General features: G+C 28.7%; 1 protein-coding gene across 2 annotated transcripts; it reads right to left on the bottom strand.

Annotated features, from left to right (window-relative positions):
• Positions 1–1,645: 1,645 nt before the first annotated feature.
• Positions 1,646–13,213, bottom strand: LOC107446452 (mitochondrial ribosomal protein L40). 2 transcript variants are annotated; one of them, XM_043049246.1, is made up of 5 exons: positions 13,058–13,213; positions 7,464–7,556; positions 6,153–6,320; positions 4,353–4,551; positions 1,646–1,882 (listed from the first exon to the last, which is right to left on the bottom strand). In XM_043049246.1, exons 1-5 carry the CDS (start codon positions 13,084–13,086, stop codon positions 1,709–1,711), a joined length of 663 nt encoding a protein of 220 aa, XP_042905180.1. In that variant the 5' UTR covers positions 13,087–13,213; the 3' UTR covers positions 1,646–1,708. The 2 variants fall into 2 exon arrangements, with proteins under 2 accessions (XP_042905180.1, XP_042905184.1); XM_043049250.2 differs by lacking the exon at positions 7,464–7,556 and having other exon boundaries at positions 13,058–13,190.
• Between the last annotated feature and the right edge of the window lie 6,727 nt (positions 13,214–19,940).

The raw sequence follows: 19,940 nt of genomic DNA, 5'->3' as shown, positions 1-19,940 counted from the left end.
GCAGACAGTTCATAGCAACACGTGCCGTATGTGGTCTGGCATTGTCCTGCTGAAAAACCAGCCCAAGGCGCTGCAAAAGGAATGGTAGCAAAACAGGTCTTAGGATGTCGTCGACGTACCGCTGTGCAGTAAGTGTACCTCTAATGACGACCAAAGGGGTCCGGCTGTCAAAGGAAATGGCACTCCAGACCATAATGCCTTGTTGAGGGCCGGTGTGGGGTGCAATAGTGAAGGCGGGATCACCCCTCTGCGTCTCCAAACACGTCTTTGATGATCGTCAGGACACAGTTGGAAGCGGGATTCGTCGCTAAAGACTATACGTCCCCAGTCGGCATCATTCCAGCCATATCTGTTCAAAACATTCATGCATACGAAATTTCAAAGAAATCGGATGATTGTTTCTTGGTGCGTCGATTTTTTTGTTATGGAGTGTATTTCGGTAATATAGGTTTTTAAAAAATATATAGGATTTATAGGAAGACTTTGACACCGGTACTTGTCATATCTCAAAAACAAAAATGAACTCGTCTGATATTTTGAAAAACCTTTTTAATATCCATCTTGAAACCTTCCCTCAAACTAGACCCCACCCTCGAAGAGTCGACCTGGGATAGTGAAAGGGGGTCAAGTTTAATTTCATTCAGATTAATTTTTGAAAATACCAAGCTTTTTTTTTCTTAAATAAGACATTATTTTACATATCTCCCTTTTAAGCACTTTTTTACGTTAGCAATTACAGCGTCACCTACGAAGAAAAATGCAACAACCAGTATATCAAATTGGAGTAATTTATGGAAAATTAAAAAATAGTAGTTCCTATTTAAGATTTTAAAATTGCCTTCACACTCATCCCAGGCGATGAGATAAGGGGGTAGAGTTAAGCTTCATTGAGAGCATCGTTCGAAAATATACCGAACGTCTACAGAGACAATCAATTACGAAATCGGACATAAAAACGTGCCTTCGCTAAATATACATTACATATACAGGAAAATAAGGTTTCAATAGCTTAGGTAGGAGAGTGGTAGAAAGTTTGGATCGTTTAATGTTAATTTTATTTTTTGCGCATCCCAAAGTCGAATTTTTAAATTTCACAAGAACTATAAGACCAATTTCATTAAAATTTTGACGTTTAGAAACATTTGTAAACTTTACAATTACAAATGTTTTTAACCATTTGTTTATCAGATATAAAAAATTATAAAAAATAATTTTTTACATGGAAATATCCTTGGATGAAGAAGATTTATAATTGCATACAAAAATTTATTAGCTGATAACAGTTACGAAAATGTGCAGAAAACGAAGGAAGAAAAAAGAGGAAAAAAAAAGAGGGAAAAAAACAACATTAAGAAGCCCGAATTTCAACCACCTTTTTGGCATAACTAAAGGAACCATATTTTCCAGAATACATTTATCCCTCATACTTGAAGGGCCAAGAATCCAAATCCAACGAAAAAAGATTATTTAGAGATAGTTCGCTCCTGTGGTATTTCGTAGCTTAAAATATCGATCGCACTAATTCATGTAATTAGGGTAAGGCCCCGAACAATTAAGATTGAGTATATATATTTGTGAAAATTTGATCATTAAATCAAAAGTTATTGAGGTCATATACTTTTTATTCAAAAGAAGAAAAAAAAACAAACAGAAAGATTATTTTATTCAACTATAAACAAACATAAAAACATCTATACATGTAAAAACATTATAATTTCTTTTTATGAAGTCCTAGTTGTCTTAACTTCTTAGGATCTGTAGGTAAAATAGGCTCATAAACTTTAGTTATATCAGTATAATTTCCATCAGGGTAGTCAAACTTATTGATGGGTGGGGTCTCAACAGGTCCTAGCATTTTGAAAGGTATGAAACTAGGATTTGGCTAAAAGGAGAAAAAAATAATAATTAACACTATAATACAAAAAGTTTATACAGAAAAACATATTTATACAGTTGACTCTTTTATTATATGTTAAAGAAGTACAAAAACAATTAAATTTAGAAAACTTGAATATATATATAGTTTGTACCGTAAATTTTATACAGTAAATTTTATCTAAGCTAAATCTCATTTTTAAGCTAGCTTAAACTTCTTGGTAATTTTTTCTTACTTTATTTCAATGTCCACAATAATATTGATACATATTATATTTTAAAGCTTTTGTTACTTATCTTTTTCATACCACTATCCAGTTTGAGAGCTCATTCATTTTCTAACAGTATTTAAAATTATATCTTTTTTATAAAATGTATAAGAACCAGATGAATAAAAATAGTAATTTAAATTTGATTATAATTAAAGCTATGCCATTCAACAAAAGTAGAGCAGAAGCGGCCTATTTTGAAAGATTACAGATCGTAAATTTGAAGAAATAATCTTAGATTAAATAATGAGTTAAAGGATCTCACTCTAGGCAGCTTCATTTAAAGCAAATGAAAACGCATATGCTAATCAAAGTAATTTATGCTTAGATTAGATGCTGATATTGTTTTCCTTAATAAATGTTGATATTTAGTTTAGGCCTCTTTATTTGATGTTGTTTTGGTTTTCTTGCTTATGACCGATCACTTGCTTAATATTTCAGTTCTTTGTTGTAAGCCTGAAGAAGAGTTTTTTTAACAATCTACATACATACACATAAATGTTTTATATAGAACTAGGAAAGCTCTATCCTCACTCTCTGTACTCCTAAATCCTAGAACTGCTTTTGCAGTTTCTTTTGAATCGTGTCTCAATTCAAACTTAACAATCTGAACTTGGTTTGCAATCCAAACTCGCTTTGCTCACTCATTGGATACTCATGTATTTTACTCTAACTTTGCATGAATGCTGGTAATCTTTTTAAATATAAATTCTTAGAATATGAAAACTACGCAACTTGCGAAATGCTTCATTTCTATACATTTTAGTTCTATCTCATTTCGAAGGACCATAAAAAAAATATATAACTACCAGGGGTCTGTTTAGAAGAAATTTGGGTTCGTTAACGGACCCTTCACAAAATATCTTTTCATAAAAACGGACCCTTCACAAAATAATTTATCTTTAAATCGGACCCTTCGCAAATTTGTTTTATCTTCATTATTGTTTTGTTAATCGAATAAACCCTTCCCAGGAAGTGGGGGGGGGGATAAAGACAGATGTAAACGGAACTAAATTTTGTCTTCGGCAGACGTTTCTTCCTTTATTCGTCGGAAATGAATATTCTGCTTTCAGCNTTTAGAAGCGCTGCTTATTTTTGAAAATTAAATTTTTTTCATTATAATTTTACAGTGCTGAGCATAATCTTGTATCAATTTACAATTTAAAAACTCCTTGAAAAAGTTTTTTTTTTGCAATAACCGGACCCTATTTGCACAAGTTCATAAAAGCATGACCCTGGTTGAAAGAATGTGAGTAATTCCTTCACAAAATGTCTGGACCGACCCCTGACTACAGTACCACTCATATTAATTACCAATTACATTAATACCATTATTACCTACCACCACAATTAATAAAGTTTGGTAATATTTTATTTGACAACTCCATCAACGCTGCATATTGACCAGTTAAGCTACATATACTCACAACTGATTAGTATGTAATGTTTTGTTTTCATGTTTATGACTGCTCACTCTCGTGATTTTTTAGCTTACAGAATTTTGTCACCAATGTGAAAACGAATTTCATTGTTTTCTAACAATATACATATATACAGATTGTTTTATATAATAATATAGACAAAGCTGTTCATAGTTAATTGTTTGCCCACCTAAAAAATATGTGTACAAAACAATTCTAATTGGTGTTTGAATCATGTCTAAAAATTAAAGTTCAACTTGAAAATTACTCATATTTAAAAAAAAAATTTATAGCATCGGTTAACCAGGGTTTTGCTATGGTTACTTACAAAAATTAAAATCTAAGATTTACCCATTACCAGATTTTATCCCTAATATCAGATATACCACATAACACTCATGATGTAATACTTGCACCCTAAAAAAATATAACTTTTGTAAATTTAACTTTAAATCACTTTTAAAAATTTGACAACCTTTATTTTTTAATAGCGCCTGACATTTGGGTTCTTCTGTAGTTACATTCAATTATATTAAAATCTAAGATTTGTGGTAACCACATATTAGCCAAAAATATCTGGTAATTTAATGTAGGTAAACTTAAAATATATAAGCATGATTTTTATAATATTGTCGGATAATTAAGGCTTAACTATAGTTACATTCAATCATTAAAATTTAAGGATTAAAATAACTAAATATTATCTCTGAATAGCCAATTAGTATCAACCGATATATTTAATGACCTCATACATCAACACAAACAAAATGAGAGATTATCTGATTACCTGAATAGCTGCTTCATATAAAGAAGGTGAAGCTTCTTGTAATGCATCAAGAGCTTTTTCTTGTGCATCAATGATTCTTTGAATTGCAGACATTTCTGCAACATGTTCTTTTCTTTTATAAACTGCCCATAACTGCTTCAATTCCATTCTTTCATGGATTTCCTCTTCACTTAGAACTGGTAATGGCCTCATTCTTTCACTACATAAAATACATTTCAACATGATAATGCTCGGATCCAAATTAAGAAAAATAATCTATTTTAAAGTGTGAATTAAAATGCATTTAAAATAATTTCCATTGTTGTAAAATAATAAAAAGAAAAATTAATTTATTTGACAATTTGAAAAAAAAGAGCTCTATCATTTATATGTTTAAGAAAATTTTAAAATTGTAATTGAGTATAATTTAAAATTGTAAAAGTTTGCAACTGAAAACAAATTTTAATTCCTATTGTAGTTCAAAAAAGTAATGGGTCTAACAATTAAAGACACACAAAATGTTAAAAAAAAAATTAAACTAAATAACACACAATTTAACATGAAAATGTTCAGAATGAAATTAAGAAAAATAGTATATTTTCAAGCTAAAACTGTAATGCTGTTTTTCAAAGCTCTGTTACGAAGGAAAATAAAATAAAAAAATCGATAGTTTAAGTGCCTTACACCTGAAGCAATGCGATGATTTTAATTATATATATAATCTTTCCATGAAAGCTTCAGCTGGGTTTTAGAACAGAAAAATAACTTAAATATTTTAAAAGTTATTAAACTTTTTTAAAAACCTAAATGAAAATTATTAAAATCCCAGTTGTGTTCTCAGTTTTTGCAGATTTTTATGAGCCAAGGTAATTCTGCATTAGAGTAAGTTTTTAAATATTAAAAAATTAGAAACACTTTTCATTTTCACAAAAAGATGGCTTTTCTACATCTTGATGTTTTGTTTGATTTTCGAAATAAGCATAGATAGTACTGGCTTTAGATAGGCTAAAGTTGATCTGACAGTCATGAGTAGCAGTTTCAAACTCACAGCAGCCATAAAAATAATATATTCTCAAAAAAGCATAATTTCATAAGACAACAGTGTTCATTATCATTTGGCATAGATACCCCAAAAGCGAAATGCTGCACTCGGCTTTTTATTCCAGTTTCATCTTTCAGAAAAGATACAAAATCAAACATCAGTTTACTCCTTGAGTAGTTTCTTTTCATCAATAATTAATTCAACTTTAGGGCGAAAAAAAAAATAAAAATAAAAAAAAACTAAGTTAACCACAACTGAAAAGATGTTGAAACAAACTGTCAATAAAACAGGACAGAAAAAGTCATTAAAGAATATCATGTCAGACAATAATGAAGAGCAAAAATCTTTTCATTTAAATAGATTGAAAAAAAGTTAAGACTGAATTTTGCTGCGCTTAAATTTAACCTATGTAAAAAATTCTTATAACAAAATTCATTGCAATACCATTAGCTTAACCATTAAATATATATGTTAACCATTTAATTAAAAAAATTAATATTAGTTATTAAAATAAACGTTATTATGCACATTATGTGTGTGAATTTTCAGGAAGAAAGGAGTCGTGAAGAGATGGGGTGTCTAAGACAAAATGAAGCGGTAGTGAGTGAGAGGCAAATGAAAAAAAAATTTTGATGGCTGGTTTATTCTATTTAGTCGCCATGTGGTGACCGCTGATGTTTACCATTAGCATACAATATTACTAAAATTATATAAATGTTAAATCTTTCAAATTAAAGCTGTATGTAACAGAAAATTTTTGTTGAGAAATCACCATTTACCTGTCCCTAATAGCTTTTTTGGGAATTTCAAGTTCAGATATAGGCTTGAACTTTCTTGCAACTTTTTCTAATCTTCTTATATCTCTCTGAATTCTCTTAACTTTCTTTTCTGCTCTTTCACGTAAAACTTGAGGATCAATTCTTTTTTTCTTCCTTAGAGGTTCAGCCCTAAAATTTTAAAATATATATATATATATATTTTTAGCAATTTAAGAAAATTATTAAACTTACAAAAAATATGGAAAAGTTTTAAAAAAATATTTAAATTAATTTTTAGCACACATAAAATATAATTAACATAGTATAGTTGCATATCCTTTTTACAGTAGCACAGCTATCAAGTAACACATAAAAAATGGCAGAATGTAATGCAAATGAATGTTTCAATATAATCCCTTAATTACCCACAACTCTATAAACAGTGATACGGTTATAAACTTCAAAGGCTGAAGTTTGTTCTCAGTAATACTCAAATTTGAAATATAATCTGTTTTCTCATATTCATTTTTCCTGCATGTGGAGAAGAGTTTTTTTACTTTTCCCCATCCTTAAATGACAAAATACTGTTAAGAATCATAAATTATTAAAAAACAAATAAAAAATAAAAAGATGTATAAAAACAATGTTTTAACAAAAAAAAAATCACTTTTTCAACTATCTCTTATGTTTAACAATTATTTAGTAATTTAATATGTGTATAGATATTTATACAGAAATTTACTAAATTATAATTCAGTAATTATTAAATTATTGTAACTAGTCAGGGGTGTAGAAAATTCTCGAAGCTAATATTTTCCCAAAACATTTTTTTTTTGGGGGGGGGGATCAAAATTTATCTGAAAATTATAATCCTTTTTCTTTTCAGTTAACAATAACTTTTTCAAAACCTTCAAAGAAAAAAGTTTATTTAATATATGACTCTTAAATAAACATACATGTTAAAAAAAAAACAGAAATCATAATATATTGAAATAGTTAAAATTATGAAACTAAAATTAAGGTCACTGATAAATTTAAGGAATTCAAACTAAAAAATAAATAAAATAACATAAAAAGTATTTTTAACGGGAAAAATTCTGTACAGCAACATATTTTTTTACAATAGAATACTTTATAACATTTTCCTTCTTTTTTTTAATTAAACGGAAAAACTTTTCTCGGGGCTGCCTGAATTTCTACCAAATCTTGGTTGCCGGATCGGACATATTCTACACCCCTGCGACTAGCGTTGAATTAAAAAAGTATATGGACTACTTAGGAGATTATTACAAAAACAAAAATTAATCAGTCAATTAAGTAATATATATGTACCATAAAATTGGAGAGTGTCGAAACCATAAAGGCTGAGAATTAACATGTATATTACGAACTGCATTCACAGCAACATTTAAGTGATTTCGGAGCCTGTAATGAGAACAAAAACAATATCATTTAAGTCTGATTCAATTAATAACAATAGTTTATTTTGCAAAGTTTTTCACTAATCCAAATTTAAGAAATTGAGATGTAACGAAAAATGAAGTAGCTGAATATTCCGTGGCTGAAAAAGCATTTTTTTTAAAATAAAAAAAAAATATTCATAAATATTTTTTCATATGGAAATAAGTCATCATTATTAAAAATCATTATTGAAAAATAATCAAAACTAAGCTGTTTTATTGGTATGAAGTAAAGGGAGAAAAAAAACTTTAAAAGAAATGTTTTAAGATAATTAGATATTAAAATAATTAGAAAAAGTTTAAGATAAAAAAAAGTAACAACCATAAAAAAAAATCGGAAAAAAAAGTTTAAATAGAAAAAAATATACCCTCTTAATTCTTAAAACAAAACTTTAATACTAAACATAATATTTTCTGAAAAAAAAATCAATAAAACATTAAAAGAGGTAATGTCTATCAGAAATATTTTTAAAAATGCAGCGCTATCATAAAAATGCCGATAAAAACACAAAAATTATACAAAATCAAAACAGAAAGTATAAAAATCCCTTTTAATTTTTAAAACAAAATTTTAAATTTGAACATTTCAGTTTTCTAGAAATTGTAATAGATACAAAAAGTGAAGATTAAAGTATAATAGAAACCTTCTTAGTTGCCGCATCATAATAAAAATGTCTATAAAAACATAAGTTTTTAGAATTAAGTATAAGTTAGAAAGATAACAAAAGAAAAAATTTTCTTGATTTTAAAAAGAAAGATTTAACACAAAAATCTTAATTTAACTTTTTTCACACACTGCTGTATTTTTAGAAAAAAGTCACCATCAAAGATTAACGTTCATGTGAAAACTCTCTTTAAAAAAATGGCGTCATAATAAAAACTCAGATAAAAAGAAAAATTAATAAAACATTATAAGAGAAAAAGAAAAAAAACTGCTCTTAGTTTTAAAGGATAACTTTAATTTTGAGAATATTGGTTTTCTATGTTACTATTTATGTGTCTTACCGTACAAGAAAAAGTGACAATAAAAGAATGAAGTCTATCTGAAAGACTCTGATAATATGCTTCGATTTAGTTAAAACCGAAAAACAAGCAAAAATAAAACAAAAAACAAGTTCTCAATTTTTAAAGCATAAAGAGTTGAAAAATAGCGAAATTGACTTGCCTAAATTTAATTTTAAAAAAAATAAGAAAAAAATCAATATTACAAAACTCATAGTTTAGTATAAAGCAGTGTTTTCATCGCAGAAAAAAAATGGGTGAGAATTTCTCACTCTTTCTCAAAAACAGGGTGAGATTTCAAAAATTAAAAAAAAAAAACACAAAGAGACTTGAAAAAAAAATCATTTCTTTAATTATAATACATTTTTAACATCTTCTAATTTTTAAAGCATTGAATATTTTTGCTGCACATCATATGGAAATTGTTCTACGTCTACTTTTTCATCAGCTATTCTCATTAGGTTGCTCAAATGCGTATTTGCTTCGTTTTGATCGTTTCTACCCACATTTGTTTCATTTTCTTTTCATTTGTCCGTTTCGGAGTAGAAGATCCATCTTACATTAATGCGCAAAAAATTTGAACGTCTTACATGAAGAAACCTTACCTACGTTTAAACATGTGGTTGCAGAGAAATGCGTTCTGAAAGAGGTTCCGAGAGATGGTGTTCTGTTGTTCTTAAAGGTTCTGTACAATACTGGTAAATAGAGAAGCTAGATAATGGGGCAGATGTTGAAAATAATGAAAGATCGAGGAAGAAAAGTGAAACAGATTTTATTCTAAATGGTGCAATGACAAATTATTTCAAAATGCGAAGAATTCGCGAATTTTGAAATTGGTTTATAGAATGCGCGAATTTCTTTCGGTAATCATTTTTTAATGCGAGAAAAGAAAAAAATATGCGAGATTCTCGCGCTGTAGTGAAAACACTGATAAAGTAATCTAGTTTCAATTAAAATGCTGTTTTACCATGTGTATTTCAGAACATAAATTTTAGTTTAACAAGTTTTAGAACTTAACAAATATGTGTAAAAACTATTTCTAATAATGTAAAGTAAAAAACGCACTTTCATATTATTTTTTTATAAATCTATTAAAATTTCCCTAAACAAAAATTATGTTGAAAAATAATTCTCCAGATAATACTTTGCCGAATATTCAGCCGAAGTTTGGCCAACCGAATATTCAGTAAAAGGACAGAGTAGGCCAAATACCAAATAGTGGCCGAATATTCATTGCATCCTTACTTATTAAGAAAATGAAGATAATAAGAGGAACTTTGTAGAACGGAAAAAGTTCAATTGCAATTAATGAGTTATCTTTAAATCTTTAAATTTTTTTAAATTTTTTTTCTTTTGTCAGCAAAATTTAAAAAAAAAAAGAAAATAGATATATGAAGAAAACAGTGTAAATGAGTGTTTGGAACTTATTAATTCATCAATTGAAAGCCTACACATAGGAAATAAAGGCTAGTGAAAATCTTTATTTTTTCATTGCCAAAAATTCTAAAGATAATTTACTCAAATTCTTTAAAATGAAGCACAGAGCTTTTATCCACTCAGCTGTTAAATTTTAAAATAATTAAATATCTGTTATTAAGAGACAAGAAAAAAAAAGTTCCCTTAAAACACATCAAAATTTTTTTAAATTCTTTAAGCCAAAATAATAAGAAAATTAAGAAAACCCCAATCCGTTTAATAAACAATGACGTTTTAAGAATTAAAATTATAAAATACAACACAAGAAAAACTTATTACTTTTTATTAAATACAAAGAATGTATCAACTGTAGAATTCAACTAAAATTCAAACTAATTTAAATTCAAAAATTCAAATTTTAATATAAATGTTTAAAACAAAAAAATTTAAAGAAGACAATTTAATAGAACTAGAATTTAAGAAGAAAAAGTTTGATAAAATAGAAATAAATATACTTAATTCAAATAACCTGGCCTGACCCCGGAAAAGATAACACATAAAAATTGGACAACATAAGGGTTATGACTGATGTATTATAAAGCATTTGAAGCCATAATACCTCGAAGGATACCTTTGGGTAAGATTTAATCCACGGGTAAAAAACAAAAATTTTACCCTTGGATTAAGCCAACATTTAAGCTTAACCAATGATTGAGCAAAACCCATAAAAATATTTCTGACCTATGAATACTCTTCTGTTGTCTGAGGAGTTATCCTTTGGTTACCTACCCATCGAGCATGAGAAGAAGAAAAAATGTGATGAATCGATCTTGGCGTTTAAGCTTAAAGTTTTTAAAATAGAAAAAGAAAGGGAAAATAATTAAAAAGTGTTTAAATTCTATACTTTTGAACAGTTTAAGATTTTTTTAATCCAATGTTTTCAGTTTACCTTTGTGAGTTCTTTTACCTATTCAATTTTTTTTTATTATCCATCTTCTATTTTAGTTATATGTATAGTTCTATAAGTATGATACATGAACCAACATGTTCAGAATTTTTTCACACATCCACAACAACGAATGTTTTTAGTATTTTAATTTTCAAAAATCAAATATTTACATCAAATATTCAAGGCCGTAAATTAGTAAGTAGATTGATTGCAGCTCATGTATATCATCGCAATATTCCTCAAAAAAAATAAATAAAATACTTAAGATGTTTTTCAAATATTTTGGAAACAGCTGAGTAGTAGTAAAAATCACCCAACTTTGGGTAACCCAGTGTTCTATTACTTGTTTGCCTCTTTAGAACTTAAAATCTGCAACTTTCAAGCGATTATAAAAAAAAAGAATCATATTAAAAATACTTTTAGATGAAATTACAAAATCAAACAGAAACTTATAGGGGAGATTTCCGTATCATGATTTGTTGCACCAACTACAATCGTCGAGGCAAAGTAAAATAAAAAAAAATAAAGGATCTGCAAGGTCAACACCGAAAACGACCTCAAAGTCCTAAAACTTAAGAACTGGAGGGGAGCTGCCATGGACAGAGGGAGCTGGAGAAGGCGTGCTGTTGAGGCAGCCAAGGCCTGCAAAGGGCTGTTGCGCTCCTGAAGAAGAAGATCTGCAAGCTCATAATAGTTTTTAAGTACAAAATGATTTTATTACATTACAAAAAATATTTAGGTAACTACTTAACATATTCACTTATTTCCGAGAAAGAAAAAAAAATTATATATATATGCACAATAACCTTTAGAACATTAGAAGAAGATTAATATAATTAGTCACAAATAAAAATAAAATTAAAGAAGTCTATTTGTGTTAAGTAATTATTGTCATATTAAGAATTAAATAATATTAGTGATTTTGCTCACATAATTCTTCCTAGCAAAATTCATATTTTAACTTTTTGTGTCAAACTTGGGAGATTATGTTTCATTTTTATTAACAGACGAAATTGCATAAAAAGATTTCCAACTGTCACCATAATTGTTTATTTTTGTAGTAAAGGGATAGACATGTCCAGTTGTCTGCTCTTTTATTTAAGGCGTGATCACTAATTTTTGGACTACATGAGCAGTTTATTTTTTCTCTTTGGCAGCAGCACACATACAATTAAGCAACTTTCATCTACCTTGCATAAATTATGATTATATTGTCATCTCCTTTTTTTGTGTGGATACCTTTTCATTATTACAATGAAATTAAATAAAACATCTGTAAAACTGGAGAATTTTTTCCAATGTATCCACGCACGGTGTGCATCCATATTATCCAACTATGCGCCTAGGTGCCAAATAGATTTTAAACTTGAAATTTTTTTTAAAGAAAACATGTAGATGTTTGCCCGAGGTGGTTACAAGTTCAACCTTTCAAGTCGATTTTTTTTTTAGTTTCTATCGGGCCAAGACTTGGCATTTATTCTGCCACAGATCACGATACGGAAATGGGGAGATTTCCGTATCATGATCTGCAGCAGAATAATCGCCAAGTCTTGGAAACTTTCGAGCAGTGGCTGACACGAACCTAAAAAAAAAAACTCACAGAAAGGGACCAATTCGAAAGGTATAACTCATATCTACCATCGAGCAAACATCTATGTATCTTTTTTTTTAAAAAAAATTGCAAGTTTAAAATCTATTTGGCACCTTGGCGGATGAAGCTAGAGAGACAGATCGCGATACCGAAATATCTTCAGTTATTTACTGTTGTGAAAGCAATACAAGATAATACAGTTAAATAACAATATAAAATAAAGTTAAAGAAAACAACGGATCCATGTTTTTATTGACACTATAAGAATATACCGGTACATTGTGACTATAATAGTTAAGCTGTTAAGACTAGAAAAAGATAAAATTTTAAAAATCATGAAAAGTAATGAAGATAATACTTTGTTAATAGAAAACAGCACATCCCCCATACTAAAATAAGCTCAAAATGATGGTAGCAGCGAAAGTTTAAATTCGTCGACGATAGAATATTTAAAACGCACAGAACGGTGCTAAAAAGAGGTTAAAAAAAAGAAGATTCTTTTACTCACCCATGAAAATATGAGTTAAATAAAATCATGTTAACTACGAACGGTTAATAGCGGTAAAAATGTACTTCTGTTATTTTTACAAGATCAGGATTTAAAGCTGCAGGATACGTTTTGTGCATCATTTTCTTTAGACAAGAAATTTCGCTTGCAGCTTTCTACTTTCAAATTAATTCAATGTTGTTTTGGTTGGTTTAATCTCTACGTATCACATCTGCGTGTCAGCACTGTGATATGGTTTCCTTCATGAGGTTTTTGAAATATCTATTTCAGAAACAAAAAAATTCATCCATCTGAAATATTTTATTTACGAGCTTAGTTCTTTTCCAGTATAATTTATACAAGTAATAATGACAAAAATCGCACTCTCGCGTTACCGATAGACTGATGATTATTTTACAAAGTTCATCTAAAGTTTGAAAGTGAAACAGTTTATTAAAGTTAGAGCTTTTAAGATTAAAATTAAAAATCAGAAAATTTAATCTAGAAACTGCTCATTTAGAGTTCTTGTCATTTTTGAAAAAGAATAATTCTTCACCGGAATAATTTTTTAAAAATTAATTTGTATCACGAGATAATTCCGGAAATAATTTTATTTAAGAGAAGCAGCAGCATAGATATAAAGGCAGATTCTATATTAGTCTCTGAGTAGCGCAATTGGTAACTGACGACGGTCTGGAAAATATCCCTAAGATGAATTGAAGGCATGTTATCACAATTTCCTCTGCGGAGGAGATAGCTCCTCCATTTTGGAAGAGCGACGACCTCCCTCGAAGTCAAGCACTTTACGGTGGAACAGTTTTACGTGGACCGATTTCATTTGAATATAATGAAACCAATTATTCCATTGAAGGCAATGGCATAAAAACTTCAAATTGTGAAATTTTTTCGATTTAGAGTTTTTCAAATTTCACCTATTTTGAATAAAACCTAATTGTAAAATTTTTTTTGCGTCACACTAATTTATTGCTCCGTCAGATCAGCTTACGAAATTATTTTTGCTCCTTACGTTTTACGCGAGATAGAATATAGTGTTGGGGCCAACTTCGAATCTGGTGCTTGACTTCTAAAATTTTAAAAATAAGAAAATTAATTTTACCCTGCATTACTCAATAAATTTGCTCAGTGTAGGTAACACGGTTTTCACTATCTTGATGTTCTTTTTTTTTTTTTTTTACTCATTGGCTAAATGGGTGTCGATTTGATGGATTGCGATTGGGTTTATGCATGCGTTGCTATAAGGAACGCTGCTGTTTGATATTTTTTTTAGAATTCGTTTTGCACTTTTAATTTTGTTATGCATTAAGTTGGTGAGCTTATTTTTGAGATATGGGACCAGAGACATCCATTCTTGAGTTGTGAATAAAAGATAATTTCATCATTTGAACGATATTTTTGTTTTTATTGTTTTAATTAAGAATCAGGAATTCTAACCTACAGTTCAAACTGGATCGTTTTCAATACTAATTCAGGTGAATATCACAAATGAAGAGGGTAAAAAAATAAAAATTAGACAACAACCATTTTACCAATAGGTAACCTGTGATCGGCTTTCGGCGATCGCAATTTTTAAACAAATTTCTTTTTGAAAGCTGAAAAGTAATAGCAATTTTAACTAATAATAGATAAGTTAAATATTATAAATTTTAAACTTGATTTTGTTTTTTAAATTAAGAAAGTTTTTTTTTTTAGTTCTGTCTAATTTCTTGTATAACATCACCACCTCAAAAAGCAGACCAAACTTAAATTCAAAAAAAAATGAGATAGGAAATATAAATAAGTTAAATATGCTTTTTTCTTCTTTTTTATTCCCGAAAATTGGTTTTTATAATAATTAAAAAAATTTCAATATTTTTTTAATTTTTTGGACTTGGTGTATTTTATTTTGTTAAATTATGTTTTTTTTTTTTTTTTTAAAGCTATGGAAAAAAAAATTCGACACATATTGGTAATTTCGACAAAATTGGAGAAATCAATTGTTTCATTTGAAACGGGTTTCGAACAATGGCACTATGCATGAATTCATAAGAAAAAAATCAAAAGTGGCCTCCAACGGGGGCTCCAAGTTAAGAGATATAGTTTTTACAAATTATAAAATTAATTAAATAAAAACAATTAAAATAAATATTAAAATAATGTAAAATTAAACAAATAAACGGACAATAAGAAAAGAAATTTCGACGAGTTAGGAAGGGACCACAGCACTGTTTACAAAAATTAAAATAATGCCTAGATTGTATACTATTATGATCTCACGTGTTTTTGAATTTAATTAAATTTTTTTCAAATTGTTTAAAAAAAAATTCTATATTTTTCAGCGATTTTAGGGGAAATGAGGGAAAGGGGGAAAATGTACGCATTATTGTTGATATCAATGCTTTATACTAAATTAATTTTTTTTCCAAAAAAAAAAAATAAATAATAATAAAAAAAATTCTTTAAGCAGTTTTGGACCCTTGTAGTATTTTTGGAATAAATGACTCCTATTCTTTCAGATGAATCCTGATTAGAATGAATCAGGCAATGCTATAAGAAGGGAAACAATAGAAAACGTCTATCACACTGCGCTTAATAGATTTACTAACTACACCGTCATTAATAATTTTTAAATCTTTAATAAGTCGATATTATGAGGATTTATCTGTTCTTTTTCCTTTTTCTTTTGTTTTATGACTCAGTAGTAAAATGGCTTTCTTTTGTTTGGAAGCGAACTAGCTAGAAACCGAAATTGTTAGAGGTACTCAATGCTCCTCTGTCTGCTTCTTGCTAAAAAAAATATAAATTAAAAATATTTTCTATATATAATTTTAAAAAATCAAATTTTTATTTCATAGATCCTTTCCTCTTCCCTACTGAGATTCTTTTGAGCAGTTGGCCAATATAAGTCATAATGCTTCATAATGTTAGCCATCACAATGCTTCATTTTTATGATCACATGTATCATTCTAAAACGTTACTTTCAGCTTGAAAATATTTCAAACATTCATTCAATCAAACCTAAAACATTTTAGCATGTAACTATAATAAATAATTATTTTTTATAAAGAATAACTTGACAAATAGTAATAATTTCTTTTTCTAACAATATAGTGAGTTAGTAACAATTGAAATAAACCAGAAAAGGTATGGTAAATATTGCAATTTAATACAAGTATTTTTTTTAAATTTTAAGTTAATTTTATAGATATTTAATTTTCTTTTTAAAATAGATTGGCTTAAAATATTAGTTTATAATCACCAAACCATTATGCTACATATGACATATATCTTTTATTTTTTCCACACTAAATTTTTAAAGACATATTTGAAGCCGATCAACGGATTAAAACAAAATTTTATTTACCATAAAATCGTGACTATTTTTTTAATGTCATTAAAATAGTGTTTCTGGGGATTTACTGTTAGATTCAACCTGCAAGCATTAACTCAGACATAAAATGCCGAACTTAGTTAGGAAGGTACTAGGTTCTCGATCATCTCAAGATCGTAGTTCCTAGTTTTTTTTTTTTTTTTTTAAGTGAAAGTGATATTGGAGATTTCCTTTTCTCAAGAAATCACTAACTTTCGGCATTAAAATATAATAAATTTTAATTTTTGTTCATATTTTTATTTAGCTTGCTTAGAAATTATTTTTTATTCGTCATGCAAGTATTGCATTGTTTGATAAGCTTACTTAAAAAATGTTAGCTGACAAAATTTTAGGTGTAATAGATTAATGCTTCTTGCAAGCCAGAAGTTCTGCGGTTCCTTTGCCTTTTTTATGTTTTTAGAAATAATAAAAATAAACTCTTTAAAAATTTTGGGATTAACTTTATTTAGAGATACACGCTTTCTACCTCCCCAATGTTTCTCATTGAGTTTATGCATTTTTTTCTATTCTGACATGATTCTTGTTTAGTAAATATCCCCATTTGAATGAACCACTGACTTTATTTAAATGTAAGCTGCAATCCAAAATACAAGAAATACGGGGTTTTGCGTTAACTTCATTGAACTACTATTTTCAGTTTTAAATGAATCTCACACTAAAAAAATTTATAGGATAATTCAGAAAAGTCATGAGAAATAAACATATTTTTAAAATATCAAGCAAATCTTACAAGGAAATACAAAAGAAAGCGAAGAAAGGGAAAGAAAGAAAAGCAATTTTGTGTTACAACTTTAAAATAAGAAGGAGACTTCCTAGTTGCCTTGCTATCAAAGATTTTTCCTCCCTTTTTTAATTTAAAAAAATATTTATATTGATATATTTCGATGCATATATGTTTTATTGGTAAATCTGGAACATGCCCATTGAAATGCGAAACCTATTTTTTTTACCATTTTTCGTAGGGGATAAGAAAAGGCAGGGGCGGATCTACATAAGGGCTCTTTGGGCTGCAGCCCAGGGCCCCGTGGAAACAAAGTAACCACTGAACAATAGGTGATCTTTTGAATTAAAAAAAATATCTAATATTAAAAAAAATAATATTATAAGGTTGCCAACCCTGAGATCAATCAACCTATGCATGTGCGCGTCTATCGAACGGAACGGGGAATTACCCGTCGCTTGTTTTTGGTCAGTGTATTTTTTCGCGTCTATTACGGGGGACTTCCGCAGCGTCGCTTAACGCCCGGCGTAATTTTTTTTTTTCCGCACTTCTGTTCTCGTCGTCAATGACAAACTTGTTCAGTTTACTAATAACTGTCTTGACTACCAGAAACTCTCTGATCCCACTGAAAACTATATTGGTGTTCAGCAAGANAATTTATAGGATAATTCAGAAAAGTCATGAGAAGTAAACATATTTTTAAAATATCAAGCAAATCTTACAAGGAAATACAAAAGTAAGCGAAGAAAAGGAAAGAAAGAAAAGCAATTTTGTGTAACAACTTTAAAATAAGAAGGAGACTTCCTAGTTGCCTCGCTATCAAAGATTTTTCTTCCCTTTTTTAATTTAAAAAAAATATTTATATTAATATATTTCGATGCATATATGTTTTATTGTTAAATCTGGAACATGCCCATTGAAATGCGAAATCTATTTTTTTAACCATTTTTCGTAGGGGATACGAAAAGGGTAGATAATCAATGAATCTGTACTAATTTATGCCATTCAATCAACGCATTAAAAGATAGTGATTAATTATATTCGAACTAATTTAAAAGGTTCTCTAATTTGGCACCAAAAATGAGGCTATTGATCGCGCCAACTCTTTACAGTCAAGACTTTCTTTTATATTCCCAACGAATCTTCGTTTAGTACATAACTTAAATTTTTCTTATTTTAATCATCAGTGACCTAACACTACTTAGGTTTATGTGAATACGTTTTAAAGGTCTTAACACAAATCCCCCTCAGAATTAAATAAATAAATACATGTTTTCATTATTTTCCCTTTTTCAGTTACTAATTGTATACCTGCAAGTGACGTCATCGTAGGCAAATTGTAGCATTTGTCGATTCAGAAGCCAATCAAACGACACACATGCGTGACGTTTCTCACTAGTACCCAATTCAGTCTGATTTAAATAACATGGTTAGACATAATTACTTCACTTCTTATAGAGTTTCAAGTACCATATTTAGTGATGGCATCCCGACATGTCATTCACGTTGAATTTGCTTCAGCCTACATGATATAATGATTCAAAGATAAATAATTAAAGAATGTTTTATAAATATCCATTGTATCAAATTTTTAATCAAAAAGAGACCAATAAGCTAACAAATATTATTGATGTTATTTAAAATAATAAAAGCAAAGGTTTTTGTATGTCTGTTCTGTCTTTCTTATAATTCTAGAATCATTTGATCTAGGATTCTGAAACTTGACAAGAGGAAACCAAAACTAATTTCCCAATCCAAAAAATCGCTAAATTTTTTTTAAAGAGACTTCATTAGTAAGAGACACGCAAAAAAAAACAAATTTTTCGCATTGTTTCAGCATTTTGCATTGTTAGAGATTAAACTGTAGACGCTTCTATTTTATAAATTTTTTAAAAGATAAAATTTGTAATGTATGTTAGCCTACAGTTCTATAAAATCTAAAACGAGTTTAATTGTGAGTTTGCGACACGTTTTAAAATACTATTAGTCTCACCGAATTAGTAGTTTGGAAAATATCCGATACATCGTGCTAATTTTGTCACGCTTTTGAAACGTATTCGTATAGGAAACGTATATTCGAACGTGTATTACATAGTTACGCGTTTGAATAACTTTAACGTTTTACGTTTCTTTACTATTAATATTTTACTTTTAGTTACTTTCAGTTTTCTATAACTTTAAATTATGTGAAATTAACGGTAATTGAGTTAAAAAGAAGTTTTGTACGTGTCTGAAAATTTCTTGATCGTTGGTAAATCGAGACCCTCAAATTTTTATCACCTATCTAGCATCATTTTCGGTGCTGAATCATATTGAGTATTGTTCACCTTTGTTTTTAATAGTTGAATTTCTACAGTCGTGCTTTGCTTAATTTAATGAATAAAGTCATTGGGAAGATTAACTAAGAGTAATAAAAAGAAATCGTAATTTTTTTAGGTGATTTAATTGTGTCGGTATATGTCTTCTAGTTGTGTATGTAATCTCACAGTGTTGATTAATATCGATTTTTCTATTCTTGACGTTTTTTAAATGCCTCTTCACGAACGAAATAATTGAATTTTTTGAGCGATTTTTAGGCTCTGGTGCTAAAACTCCCTTTTGTTCCGCTGTTCGAACTTCAGAATCCTAACACAAATGGTTCTGGAGTTATAAAAAATATAAAAAGCCCAAGCACTCATCCCAATTTTTCCTTTTATTGCTATAGATAAACGCAAAATACTATTTTCCTGTTTTACATTTGAATCCTGTCTTAAGCTATTATTTATTACAAATTAGATGTTCGAGTAGAAGGATT

This window comes from Parasteatoda tepidariorum, chromosome 4, assembly GCF_043381705.1.
Source record: "Parasteatoda tepidariorum isolate YZ-2023 chromosome 4, CAS_Ptep_4.0, whole genome shotgun sequence".
Taxonomy (NCBI): Eukaryota; Metazoa; Arthropoda; class Arachnida; order Araneae; family Theridiidae; genus Parasteatoda; species Parasteatoda tepidariorum.
The sequence above is the reverse complement of the archived record's forward strand: the minus strand, read 5'-3'. Positions and strand labels throughout refer to the sequence as shown.